This window comes from Lepisosteus platostomus, chromosome 7, assembly GCF_059453375.1.
Source record: "Lepisosteus platostomus isolate fLepPlt1 chromosome 7, fLepPlt1.hap1, whole genome shotgun sequence".
In the NCBI taxonomy this organism is placed as follows: Eukaryota; Metazoa; Chordata; class Actinopteri; order Semionotiformes; family Lepisosteidae; genus Lepisosteus; species Lepisosteus platostomus.
Window position 1 is genome coordinate 9,994,993 of NC_142617.1, and position 14,139 is coordinate 10,009,131.

A 14,139-nucleotide genomic window follows, 5' to 3' on the forward strand; every position below is an offset into this window, starting at 1 on the left:
CTGAAATGGCAACAGACTTATTACTATTAAAACATCGTCCATTACTGCAGATTGGACAATACCACTGCAGTCTATTTACTGTGGGGGAAAATGGCTAGGAGTTCCTTGAACCTTTCATGAATCATGCAGGGCCAAAAGCTGTGGAGCTGTTATTCAGTCTTTGTTCTCACAGAAGCACATTCTAGCCTGAAATATGTTGAGATAATGAAGCAAATATTTAGTTTACCTGATTCACTGTGTTTTTCAGTACAAGCACCAATGTCAGTAATAGCAAAGGCTTCCCTCTGAGACTTTTGTTGCTAGTTTGCATCTGTTTGACCACAGCCTTTCCACCTTCTATTCAGATCTCAAGAAACTAAGAACAGTTGACCAGGCTGGTCACTACTGGGATAGGAGACTTCTTCCATTTGCTCTGGACCAGATTTTCTAAAATCCCAATTATGAGTGCTGAGGACAGTGTGCTCCTTTGGATGAGACATTAAACCAAGTCTATAACTGCTTGGACAAGAAAGATCCCATGGCACTTTACTTAACAGAAGGGGTGATGGCACTGGTGGCCAACTCTAATGCCCACTCTGGCCAGTACAGTTCCAGTTGCACAATATAAGATTCCTTTTGATTCAATTGGTGAAGTCAGTCCTCATATCTTCCAAGCTATGAAATAGTCGCACATTAAAAATTATTGTATATTGTTTGAACAGTCAGATAGTTATTGCCTGTCTATGGCAAATGTGTCATGTGGCATGTGTTTGTGTGGTGTTTGATTCCTGTTTGTGTTTCATGGAAGTTTCCTCAGGATAAGCGTCAAATTGATTTGATAAATTGAATGAAATGGTAATGATAGTTTCATAAAGAGGTTCACTGGGTTAGGTTCCTAAGGCCTTTGGCCAGTTCATCAATTTCCAAGAATTCCATCTCCCTTAGATGTAAAGTAATTAATATTTTGATAGATCAGTCAATCCGTAAAACAGTCTGTGACATCCCCAAATATAAAATATGCAAAGAGGACTTTTTTCAGTGCCTGGTGTTCTTTCTTTATCAGTCAAGTTCCCACTGAACCTACCTCTGTTGCTCACAAGAAATCGCAAAATCCCTTGTCCTGTGGCTCACAAGGAAATGTCTTTCTGAAAGAAAAGTCCTGTAGTTGGACATATAAGAGAGTTTTCAAAAAAGAGAAGGCCATTTGGTCCATCTAGCTTGTTTTGTTTTTAGTAACTAATTGATCATAGGGTCTCATCCACCTGTTTATTGAAAAAATAATGGTTTTGCCCTAAACCGGGCTTGCTTGCATATCTTGGTGACGAGGGCAAAGGAATTAATTATGTTCAGTTTTTACCTGGACATTTTTTGCAGAGGAATATAGATGAGACGTGAACGTTAATCTTACACATGAATGTGAGATGTAAAATTGAAGAAAACATCGCACACATGTTACACAGATATTGACATTTTTATTTTAGTTAAATTTCTGAAGAATTGAAATAATTGTTCTCTGGCAAAGTGGAGTTTGAACACGTTCTTCAGTATACTTTGTGCTCAGGAACAAGTGGCAGTTAATTCCCCTCTGAAAAATAAGAGAAAAGAGCTCCACAGCCCAGACATGTTTTTTCTGCTCACTTTGCAATTAACCTCCATTTATTCCAGACTGAGACAGCTCCCCGTGTAGATTTTACCTCTCCTGTACTCTGTACTAAACTGCACTTGTCTTCTTACAGCCAGAAACAAGAAGGAACGGCCTGAAATTTCCCTGCCCTCAGACTTTGAGCACACGATACACGTGGGGTTCGATGCGGTCACTGGGGAATTCACAGTAAGTACCCGCCACCATAGCGTATTTCTTCCACTGTAGAGCACAGGGTGGTTTGTTTCCCTCACAAGTGCAATAAAGTTAGTTTGTCCCTGCCTCCCACTGCCGCTATTGTGACATATGGGGCGGGGAAATTTACATGGCTGGTAAAGGAAAAATCCCTATTTTACATTCCAGGTATTTTCAAACACGTTACAATCTGTGTCTTCCTCCTGGTTCACTTTTTAATCTGGCCCAGGGCTACTTTTACGTGTTCCCTAGTATTTACATTTGCCATGTCGAAGAGCTGTAGTCCCGGTCAGCTGTATGCTGTCCTCCTAATCTGCGTGCAGTGTAGACCCTCTACTGCTTTCGCTTCACGTCAGTCTGCATGTAAGGATGGAGAGGGTCGTTTTGTTCAGTGATGTTGAGGGGTCACTCTTATTTAGTAAGGTGTGCTCTTTTCCAAAGCCACGCTTTTTGATGATGAGGGTGGGATTTAATAGTTTCTTTAGAAACCAGGCCAAAGATTCCTTTTAGCTACTCTTGCTTTGTCTTGTTCCCATGTCTCAATTTCTCCCTGGTTCCTGCTGTAAGGCACAATCTCGCTCTTAATGCAGTAATATAACAACAGTTTGTATATATATCCTGTATGTCTGAGAAAAGCAACCGACTTGCGGATGGGGATCTGTACACATTTCAGTTCATGCTAGCAAGCAGGTTGTTAGCGTTTCTTTTACATATTTCAATATGCCAGTAGATAAAATCCCAAAATAAAAATTGGCTCCTGTCAGGCAAAGCAGGGATGAGAGCGCTGACCCAGTTCTGAGGCTGCTGCAGTAGAAGGTACAGTATCCGCCACTGTCCCTAACTGCAGCCTCCCCCTCTCCTAACCACGCACTGTTTCTATTTAAAGGGCATGCCTGAGCAGTGGGCTCGGCTCTTGCAGACCTCCAACATCACCAAACTGGAGCAGAAGAAGCACCCAGATGTTGTGCTGGAGGTCCTGAAGTTCTATGACTCAAAAGAGACGTCCAACATTCAAAAGTATATGAGCTTCACAGGTAGGAAGAACACGCCATTTTAAACCCAGGTTCAGGGTCCCGCCCTTTCAGCAGTGCTGCTTGCTTCCTGGATTTAGGATGAAAGTGGAGATAAGGTTAATTGGTGTATGTCTTGTTTTGCTTTTTTTCTGGCATTTCGGTTGTAGGCGAGCACTTATAAAACAAAGTCGTTTTTCCATTTCAAATCTAGTTTTGTAGCACAAAGCAGTTCTACACTGTTAGTCGAAGTCATCGATGATCTTATTTGTACGAATTTGTTCATACAGTTGTATTTGTATTTGTTATGAAATATCCTCTTTCGTCAACAGATAAAACCTCGGACAATTGCAACTCTTCAAGCATTCTGGTGAGTGTTTAGAAAGATGGACGCATCCATTTTTTTTGTGTGTGTTCCGGTCTAATCTGGCTGCATGCTTGGATGTGTTGTCCTAGTTTTGTTTCCAGCTCTTTTGCTGGAATTCGCACGCTGTCGACTGTGATGCTGTGAAGTGAGAGACCGTGAATCAGCTAGGCACGCTAAGCCCCTGTATCTAGTTTCAGATGTGCAGGTGTAGGCTAGTGGACTTGTTCGTCTCCTTGTGTCAGTTTCCCATAATTATCTGGCAACTCCCCCACAGGACCAGCAGGCTGCTGTGTCCCCTTTCATGAGGAAAGTCATCCCTGCGGTATTTGATCAAGATGATTAAGGGGCTGCTCAGCTGAAGCGTGTTTAAGCTGTTAATAGAAAGAGAGCAGCTATCATCTTGCTTTCTAAGGTGTTGCTTTAATGCCACATACTGTAAGATGGCCTGGCTTGTGCAAACAGCTGCGTTTGCTTGTTAGTCCTCATGTTGGTGTGAAACAACACCACTTTTTCTTCTGACTTGTACACATCAGAGTACCGTTGAGTCAGCTCTTCATTGGGCTCTTTGGCATATATAGACTGTAAACCCCTGCCCCTTGCACTGACATCACATTCGTATTTTGTGCTGGTTCCTTAAAAAAAAACAACTATATATTTGTATGTTTATTTGTTTCTCTCTTTAAAAGAACTGTTAGGGTGAAAAAAACCATCTTGGCACACGGATATCTGTAGTAAGTCATGAAATTAGCAGTAAGCAAGGATTGGTTTGTAAAGACTGAAACATAGAGCTATATCATTAGAGCAGGCCCTTGAATTCAACTAGTGAGTAACATTGGAAACGCTGAGATCCAGTGATCACCTTGTTTGATCTACACTACCTGTTGTCACATTATGTTGATAATTGCCCTTTTGAAAAGCTATAAATTGATTTAACCTGAACTGATTTTGAGTGCTCGGTAAAAAGGGTATAAAGAATAGAGCTGAATCTTTTAACAGACAGAACAAACAGTTGCTGTAGATTCTACATAACATTGGCAATGCAATTTACCACCTTCCTGCAATCCTCTTCTTCTTTCTAAGCATGTGACAATGTTTTATAGTGGCTGGGCTTCTCTTTAACCATATCCTTGAAGTAACAAAAATAGTTCCTGATATCTTAAGAATGAGAAGAAAACATTTTCACAGCCAGTCGTGTCCCTCAACCCAAACAGAATCCTTGAAATACAGAAGTCAGACTGAGGGTGACTTTGCTTGGCGTTTTTAACGTGACGTACTGTATGATCATTGTGACCATGCTGCACGATGCTGTATTAGCAAATCTGGCCCAGCCATGGGTGATATAGTTTGAGGCATGCCCTTATAATCAGAAGCATTCAAGATATCACAGAAGCAGGCTTTTTGTGAAATATTTCACGGAGTTTCCCTCTCCGTTTGCTACAGAATACAAAAGCTGTGTCAGAGACCCCTGCGGTCCCTCCTGTATCGGAGGACGATGATGAGGATGAGGCAGTCCCACCACCTGAGATCGCCCCCAGGCCTGCGCACACCAAATCGGTGAGTATCCCTGCCAGAGGCGTCTGTTGAATTTCTTCACTTCGTCATCAAAACAAAATCAGACTTGTTGTTAGTCGTTACGTATGTATATCCTTTGTATATGCAGGTAATGGAGAGTAGGCCCCAAAACATTGTCAGAATAAATGATTTGTCATAATTTCTTCTGTTTATTGAGTGTAGGATGCTAGTTGCGGCAGATGTTTTCAAACCGCTTCCCAGTTCAGTAAAAAACATTTTCAAGAAAAGGTGTGTTTTGTCCATTCACATTTTAGGTAAAGCCTTCACTGCAGTTGAGCCTTGCTGTGTAGGTTAAAGAAATGTTTGTTGCCTCTGCTTTCCAGCCTCTCTGAATTAGTTGTGGGTCTGACACTGGCAGCTGCTGTTATTTTCCGTGAGGCGTGACAGTTCTGCAGGGGCGGGGTTGCTTATTAGTCTCTCCCGAGTCTCGGTCACCCAGGGAAACCTGCAGCAATCGGCTGTAGTCTCTGCACGGTGTTCTGATTTCTAGACTCCATATCTTAGAGACAATTATCTGGATTCATGACAGTTTGATGAAGTATAACTGCACTTTTTCATTTTTATTTTTCTCCTCCTGTGTAGAATGCCCACCTGTTTTCTGTCCTCAAAAGCATATATCCCTGTACTCACAGAACCTTAGCTCCAGTGAGACTGCTCTGAAGCTGTGATCACACTGAGAACTACTTCCTACAGAGCGCCTGCTTACTTCCCTGCCTCTTAGAAAATAAAAGCAATGAAGAAATAACACTGAAAACAATGAACAGGAAGCATTTTTTTGAGATTATGGAATTCATATGTCTGAATGAACTGATATGCCGGTACGCGCAGGTGACCGAAGTGGGGCACTTGGCAGAATGCTTGTGTACTTCCTGGACTGTGAATTTTAAAACTTCGGTTTCTGCCAGGCTAGTTCAAGGAATGGCCATAACCAGCTGGGGTTATCCCAAAGCAAGCACAGGAATCCCCTTAACTATACTAAAGCAGTAAGGATAAACGTGCTGCATTGGCTTTAACATCTTTGACGTCATTTTGCTCACTGTGAAATAAGGTGTCGACAACACCTGAAGAGGAATTGACTGTACCTTTACAGTAGTAAGCTCCGGTTATAACTTTTGGTCAATCCTACATCAAACTGTTACCATTGTTATTTTGGGCTGCACAGTGGTGCAGTGGTGAGCATTGCTGGGTCACAGGCTGGGGCCCTGGATTCGATTCCTGGGGTGCTATCTGTGTGGAGTTTTGTATATTATCCCCTTGTTCATGTGAATGTATCCGGATGCTCATGTTTCCTCCCAAAGTACAAAAACATACTGGTAGGTTACTTGACAGGAAAAGTTGCCCTAGTGTGATGAACTGGCGTCCTAGCCAGGGTGTATCCTGCCTTGTACCCATTGCTTGCTCTGGGTCCTGCACAATGCTGAATTGCAAGTGTTATTAGTATTATTGTAAATCATAAAGTATGCTTGCAGTTGAGTCATAATGCGGATATTCTATGTATATACTGCATGGTACTCATTATGTACTTAAAGGAGGAGTGAATACAATACATTTTCACATGAAACACTACACACAGCCATGGTTTTCGGAGACACTGTTAGGTAGTAACGTTGTCTTTCAAATATTACTATAACAAAATTATTTTACTGGTTTGTTCTGTTAGATCAACAGTTTGTTTCTTGACTTTCACAGTAATATGGTTAAAAGCTCTGTGCTGTTTTGACAGCTTTAATCCAGTACTTCTGTACTTTGCTTAATCAAATTTTCATATCAGATTCACTGCAGCAGAAATAGAAGCAATTTGTTTATGGTATCCTTGCACATTTTCTTTTATAGAAGCGTTTGAAGTTAAGGACCAGCAGTCAAAGACTGCAAACTGATTTTTGCGCAGTGCTATTAGATAAATGATGTGCCACTCCTTACTGCATTAAGTTTTGGATTAGATTTAATTCCAAGTTTCTAGTCTTAAAAGTAAAATATCCAAAGGAAATTCTTAAGATGGCAGGCTTATTAACTAGAAATATGATGCTCTTATGTTTGAGGCTTTGAAGTCTGAAGTGTTTTGCTGTTTCTGGTCTCTTGACCAAACTTGTATTGTTTTGCTGTTGGGGGAAAATACATTTCCCTTCAGTATAATTCTGGCTTCCTTGGAAAGTCAATCCTAAACTTCAGCAAAAGCACGTAGGGAGGGTAGCACAATACCAATGTAACCTGGGAAAGGAAACGGCACCCTGTGTATTGATGCAATGGGACCACTCTCGGACCCTGTCAGCTACTGTACAGTACATTGGCGCCATACCAGCAGGATCACACAACAGTAACCTAGGGTCTTATTCCTCCTGTCTGACAGATATATACCCGCTCGGTGATCGAGCCCCTCCCACCTCCGCCCACCAAAGATGCCGCGACTTCGCCCATCTCGCCCCCGGCGGAGAGCAGCCCCGCCCCCTCCAGCCCCCTGCCCCGCAGCACAGACAAGCAGAAGAAGAAGACCAAGATGTCAGACGAGGAGATTTTGGAGAAATTAAGTACGTTGATGTCGAAAACGTGACGTTTTCAGCGCAGGGTGTGGCGAAATGTGGTCTGCTTTGGTTTTCTAGGGGGAAATGGTAAAACGTGGGGTTTTGCCTCCCCAGCTCAAGCTGTCCTTCCAGTGTTCGGAGTGAAGCACTCTGTCTAGAGCACTGAAGGCTGTTTGTCCTCACAGAAATAACTGCAAAACATTTGACAAGCATGTCCTGTTGCTTTCATTGATTTAGTGGGTGTGAGCGATATGATTTTATAAGTCCGTTTAATGGTTTTATAATGAGTTTAATGGTTAAGCTAAATTATAAAATGAGGCCTCATGGAAGTTTTTACTGTGGTGTACTTCCTGCAGGCGAGCTTGCAGTCCTGTGGGTAAAACAAGCAATCCACTGTGATTATTGTGAATTGTATTAGTATACTTTTGCTGATGCAGATGACTCTTTACTGTAACTTTTGGCAACACTGGTAACTTGCAATAATGGCAAACGGTTGAGGGAAATGCAGTGCCAACTACGTGTATAAATATTGGAGATTTTAAAAAACGTGAAACATTTCCTATTCCAAAAAAAAAGACCTATTGCAGTTTTTCTTTAATTTGTTCTTTATTGAATGCTCCATGCTACAGATGGGCTAAGGTCGCCCTCTACTGGTAAGACGTAATGCTGCCTACAAGGCTGAGCATTTTCACACCCCTCGTTTTTGTAATGTTCTTTCGTGATCCAGCTTCCTCTTGATTCCTGTCACACCTACCTTTGAGTGTGCGATTTGTGAGTTCTGGGATTCAATTTCTACTTTCTGCAGCTCAAAACCATGCATTTCCCAGCATCCATCCAAACCCCTGTGTCCTTAATTCCGGATGTGCTGCAGAAGCAAATGGGGGGAAAACTATTCTGCCCATTTTGCGTCACTGGATTAGTACTGCCGCTGTGTTTTCTACAGTACTGGTCTTTCCACATGATGGAAAGTGGCAGTCAGATCCCCAGTTTGTAGAACATCAGTGCAGCAGTACCTTGCTGTGCACTGAGGTTCCGTTCCATAGAAAGGATTGTGGGGTTCAAAACTAATGGAGACAACTCAGTGGGTTCATTGCCTGGACACCAGTACATTCAGTTGGAGCTTGTATAGGTTAACCACCCTGTTTTGGAGTGAATAAAATAATGGTCAGTAAAAAGAGGGCTTTGTCAAATAAGCTCTAACAAAGTACATGTGGTATTGCGGTAGTAATGCCTGTCATAGAAAACAATGGGTCTGAAGTCCTAATGAATGAATACAGGGCCAGATTTATCAATTGATATTTTAATCTGACTGCTTGATGGTCTGGTGTGATTACGGAATGGAATCGGCTCATACACACGTTTGCTAATGTTGATTGCGGTAGCAGTTCCCTGCTTCCTGTTTTCAAAGCTCAGATCTCATACCTGATTTTGAAGTTTGTGGGTCAGACCTATTGGCTGCTTTGAGGATATTACTTAGACTGCTGCATATTCAGATTCTGGTAAATCACACTGAGGCACCCCACATGCCTTGACTTTCCCAACTTTCCACGTTGTGAGTTGGGCTGCATGCTATGAATTTGTTAATCTCTTCCCATCGCCCCTCTTTCCCAGCTGTCCCTCGATGTGGAGTGACTGACAAAGACTCTCTGCTGGCCCTTAAGAGCTCTTTATACATCCGTCTTGGTGAAGGAGTTTGACTGAATTCATTCTAGAGCCCTGAACCTCAACGTCTGCCTTCTGGTGCTGTGGTCACTCTTCCTTGGACAACCTGTTTGTTTCTGTTGCAGGAAGCATCGTGAGTGTGGGCGATCCCAAAAAGAAGTATACGAGGTTTGAGAAGATTGGCCAGGGGTATGTATGGAGTTTTTGCCGTATTTCACACCACCTCTTTCGCGCTCTCGTTAACTGTAAAACACGTGGGGCATGTTGTGATTGTATTGTCTGTTAAACAAGGGTCATAAATTGCGGCTTTTAACTTATAACAATCCACGCGCACATCCACATGCTTGTGTATGAAGGAGAATGATGGGTCTTTTGTTTGTCACTTTCTTTAATTACAGCATTTCCTCTGGCTATTTTTAATGCCAAAAGGTTCCGTACAATTACACTTATCATCCCACCCAGCTTTGTCTCACACTTTCTACAGTGCCAGGACTGTTCAAGAAATATGGCTGTTTAGACCTGGAAAAATGAAGCATTTTGGGTCAGTAGCAGCAGTATTCATTTTCTGCTGGAGCAAAGGGAAGAAGTCTATCTTAGAAACTGTGGATTTTGCGTGGGTAAGCAGAATAGCAGTGCATGAGCAAGTGTGTTAGATAAGCAAGGCAGTAAACAAGTCACTGTTGTCTGCAAACACTGAACAAGAAAGAAACTAATGTCAGTCTCCCAGTGTTAGTGTTATCCTGTTAGTTTTTTAACAGAAAGCACTGTATTGATTATTTTTTTGCTTCGCCAACAGAGCGTCAGGAACAGTGTACACAGCAATAGACATAGCTACTGGACAAGAGGTAAGAAGACCTATATGCCTTCAGTTTTTCATGAAAAGTTTTCAGTAACATACTGTGAAGTATTATCACACAAGCATCTGTAAAAACCATGGGTAATCTCAAGAGCCATTTACTTCTCTTCTGTGACACTGAAGTGTTATAGCTCAGTTTTACTTTAATTAATTTACTTTAATTAAAATACTGTATGTATCCTCAGCCAGAATTTGAATATCCATTTTTTAAAAGTTTTTTTTCGAATTTCACAAATACTGTGGTCTTAAGTGATTACAATGGTTAAGTCTATATGCATAAAAAAATAAGTTGCAGTTAGTGGTATATGTGATTTATTAAAATATCAAAAGAATCCTCTTAATAGCAGTAAAGTCCTCCACTGGTAAAGCAAAATAGAGATTTATCTTACTGTTTCTTTTTATATCTACCAATGTGGAATTGTCCATTGTCAAATGAATCGGCTTATTGCTACAGATCTCGTGTCTGCATAAAGAGGGGTGGAGACCACGTTTACGCATCCTTCAATATGCACCCTGCTGAGGGGCAACTGCGCTCCCAATTTCTCAGACCGGTTATGAAATTCCGGTAACAAAACAAATTCATTGACAGTATAGAAAAATGTTACAAAGTTACCGATGTTTGTGCTTAATTCGAACTTTGTGAAGTACTGCAAGTCGCCATGTTATCGCAAACCCCTGGTCTTGTTATGAGCGAGTGTTCCCACGAATTATGACGTGATGCCGCCCTTCCTGCTCGCTAGTCACCGTCATGACTAATGTACTGCAATGTATGAGCGAATAAGCACAGAGTGTGGGGCAGATATTTCATCGCAGAAAAGTTGCCATTGTGACCTGCATGCAGAGTTAATGAGTTAACGGCAAAACCATCTGGAAGTCGAGAGCAATATTTCTACTGGATTAAAAGAGATGGATTCACAAGCCTGCTTGTTTACAATGTAATAGGGCTGCTTCACATCACCGGAAGATTTGTTGGCTCGTTCTGAATTGCAGAATATGGTGGAGGCCACACATAGGTGTTTCATCTATTTTGGGATGTAAATTGGAGGTTTTACAAGCTCCTGTATACATTTCACTTTGCTAAGGTTTCACTTTGCTAAGGTTTGATGAGGTTTCGGCTCATCAGTGCCGATTCTTTCTGACCCCTGAAATCTAAAAATAGAGCTGCAGTCTCCCATTTAAGTCACCCTCCCCTTTGCGTTGTAAGCCTTAAGCACCAGTAGACAGTGGTGGAGCCAGTGGAGGACTGGTGCAGCCGTCATGGACAGCACTGGAATAGTGGTGGCTCCTGGAAAGCTTCTGGGTGGATAACAAGCCGAGTCAGACCCACCCAAACCTGGTGGTGCTTGAGCAGGTGCTCTGCTCTTTAGGGAAACCCGATCGAGGTGATGTGGGCCAGGTTTAAACCAGTAATATCTGGACTCCAGGGCATAGCCTTCACTCCCCATGAGCTCTCTGTGCTGGTTAAGTCACGAGGGAATCCCCTTAATCCTTGGAATGTCAAACCAGACTCCACCCACACCATTCAAAAGGCTTTCCCAAGTTACGATTGCATGTGAATAGTGAACCCTTTAGTGTTGAAAGGTTCAACTTTCAGATTCAAGTCTTAAATGATTATCCTGTGGGGTTCGGATATATTGTTCTTAATAGTGGAAAAAAAAAGCCAGCCCATCACGGAAGTAAATCTTGAAACAGACATCCATCAGTTGGATAGCTTGACCAAATATCCAAGTCAAAACCCTCATACATAATTTCCATTTATGTGCTCTGCATTCTGCTTAGTTAACAAAGTCCGACATTTTCTGGAATAGTCAAGAGATGAAGATTTAATTATAGCAATGTTTACTCTTGGCATATAAGATCACATGAGTATCCTAGAACTGGTGGTTGAAATCTTGAAAATTTAATGGAGTATCTTTTATTTGCGCAACATCATGCTATGATGCTGTAATCCTCTGTGTACATTAAACCATTTACAAGCCTTGTAAACATTTGCAGTTCTGTCAAATTAAAGCTATGAATATTAATGAGGACATGATTTTACATAGGCGTGCTGGAGCGGACTTTCAAAACTAGGATCAATAATGGAACGGCTGTAATCGAGTACATTCTGTCACATCCTGTTGTGGGATACTGGGCGTCATAACTTCTTACCTAAGCTGAATTTCAGTCCATGTATGTTGAAACGCTGGGTCACTCTTCAACATGTATATAATCAACCTAACTTTTACCCGGATTTGCCTGACTTAGTGTTCTTTGTTGTCAGGTGGCCATTAAACAAATGAACCTACAGCAGCAGCCTAAGAAGGAGCTGATCATCAATGAAATTCTCGTGATGAGGGAAAACAAAAACCCTAATATTGTCAATTATTTAGACAGGTAAGAAGAATAATGGAAACGCTTACAGAAAGCAAATGAACACTCACTCCACGTTTTGCTGATACTCCTGCAGATGCTTGTTCCTCTTGAATTGAGGGTTTAGTTTTCACACTCAGACATTCACAGTCCGCACATCCTACTTATAATTTTGTGCACAAATCCCCTTAAGACCGTGCTGAATTGGAAATGAGGTGTAAGGCCAATAATACTCTAAATAATTTATGAATACCGACCTCTTTCCCCACCTCTCTTGTTATTGCCACATTTAGGACTTGGTCATTTGTAACATCCTGGAATCATCTTGCTCTTGTTTTAGTGCCTTAGTACCATCTATTGTGGGACAAATCATCCTTATGCCCATTTAATACACATGGCCAGCATTTGAGTTTTAAAACTGGGGGCTCATAATGAATGGCTGAGCGATCGTGTGTCAGTTTCTGGAGGTGTGCCCATTCTTCCTCTCTGTGATTCGCCTGCAGTTATCTCGTGGGAGACGAGCTGTGGGTGGTTATGGAGTACCTTGCGGGAGGCTCCCTGACCGATGTGGTGACGGAAACCTGCATGGATGAAGCACAGATAGCCGCTGTATGCCGTGAAGTGAGTCATATTTATCGACACGTGTTGCTCATTAGATCTGCCTCTGGCTGCCTGGGCCCTGATTCTGTAGCTGCTGTCTGGAGCAGGTAGGATAGCTACAGCGGTGCCTGGCCTTCTGGGTAAAGGAGGGAATACACCTCGTCGAAAACACACACTGTCATATCCAAGAACTGAATGGTGGAAAAGATCCCTGTGCTTTCGGTTTCAGTAAAAGTTCAAGGTCTTTTAAAAGGTCTTCTGAACATGATTCGATTTTTTTAATTGTGGGGTTGTCTCTGTCCATATTGTGGTATGTGAGAGTTCATTATTAGTGCTTGGCCCACACTGTGGTCTTTTATTTTGTGATATGTGTTTTTCTGCCCTCAGTGTCTGCAAGCACTGGAGTTCCTTCATTCCAACCAGGTGATTCACAGGGATATCAAGAGTGACAACATTCTCCTGGGAATGGATGGTTCTGTTAAGCTCAGTAAGTCGGCTGTTTGATTCGGACTTTGAAAAATGCCTTTCTGAGCCATCTCTACCAGTCCTCTGATTGATCATTCCAGCTTGATCAGGTTCCCTTAAGCCTAACCCTGACCCTACCCCCTTTTTTGTTCTGTGCGTCTTCATTCTGCACTTATTCTTAATATGTAAAAGTCTCAAAGCTGGTTTCAACTAAAGAAAAAATGCAAAGGAATATGTAAGCAATTGAATGTTTCCAACAGCAGAGGGTGTCAGTGTAGCAAGTCCTGTTGCCTTCAAAGTTAAAAATTAAAATTGTCTGCTGCATAAAATGTTTTCTTTGATTAAAAATACATGTTATTGGCTGAAAATGTACATTTAAGGCAACGTGTACTTGAACGTAATTAATTTCAAAAAGATTTTCTCCAGTGAATTCAGGAGTTTTGCATAAAGTAGCAAATTGTCCTCCTGCTTTATATGTTTTTTTTACTGTTGGAAATGATTTTTAAAGAGTTGTTAAAATACAAAGACAAAAGAAGTGTGAAATGTCCCATGCTGTCTGGATGTGGAAGCTGCTGGAAACGTTGGTTGTGTTATATCTGCCTTCTGCACCGCTGTGTTTGAGAGCAGGACCTACTCGGCAAAGGCCACTCCTGACTGTCTCCTGGTTCTGTTTCCCCAGCGGACTTTGGGTTCTGTGCCCAGATCACTCCGGAGCAAAGTAAGCGCAGCACCATGGTGGGCACGCCGTACTGGATGGCTCCTGAGGTGGTGACCAGGAAAGCGTATGGGCCCAAAGTAGACATCTGGTCCCTGGGCATTATGGCCATTGAAATGATTGAGGGAGAGCCACCATATCTTAACGAGAACCCCCTGAGGGTAAGGGAATACCGTGATCTCTGCTATTACGCGAGTTTCCAAAA

At 42.1% G+C, this 14,139-nt stretch overlaps 1 protein-coding gene across 8 annotated transcripts in view; it reads left to right on the forward strand.

Moving 5' to 3' along the window:
- pak1 (p21 protein (Cdc42/Rac)-activated kinase 1) overlaps positions 1–14,139 on the forward strand; it is a 44,824-nt gene that overhangs the window by 23,755 nt on the left and 6,930 nt on the right. For all 8 annotated transcript variants that reach the window (XM_088639163.1, XM_088639159.1, XM_088639160.1 and 5 more), the window contains 11 exons: positions 1,716–1,810; positions 2,703–2,850; positions 3,159–3,196; positions 4,634–4,747; positions 7,113–7,290; positions 9,072–9,135; positions 9,743–9,791; positions 12,066–12,178; positions 12,658–12,775; positions 13,142–13,241; positions 13,899–14,095. In XM_088639163.1, the coding sequence (XP_088495289.1) occupies positions 1,716–1,810; positions 2,703–2,850; positions 3,159–3,196; positions 4,634–4,747; positions 7,113–7,290; positions 9,072–9,135; positions 9,743–9,791; positions 12,066–12,178; positions 12,658–12,775; positions 13,142–13,241; positions 13,899–14,095 (1,214 nt within the window). The remainder of the gene's footprint in view (positions 1–1,715; positions 1,811–2,702; positions 2,851–3,158; positions 3,197–4,633; positions 4,748–7,112; positions 7,291–9,071; positions 9,136–9,742; positions 9,792–12,065; positions 12,179–12,657; positions 12,776–13,141; positions 13,242–13,898; positions 14,096–14,139) is intronic.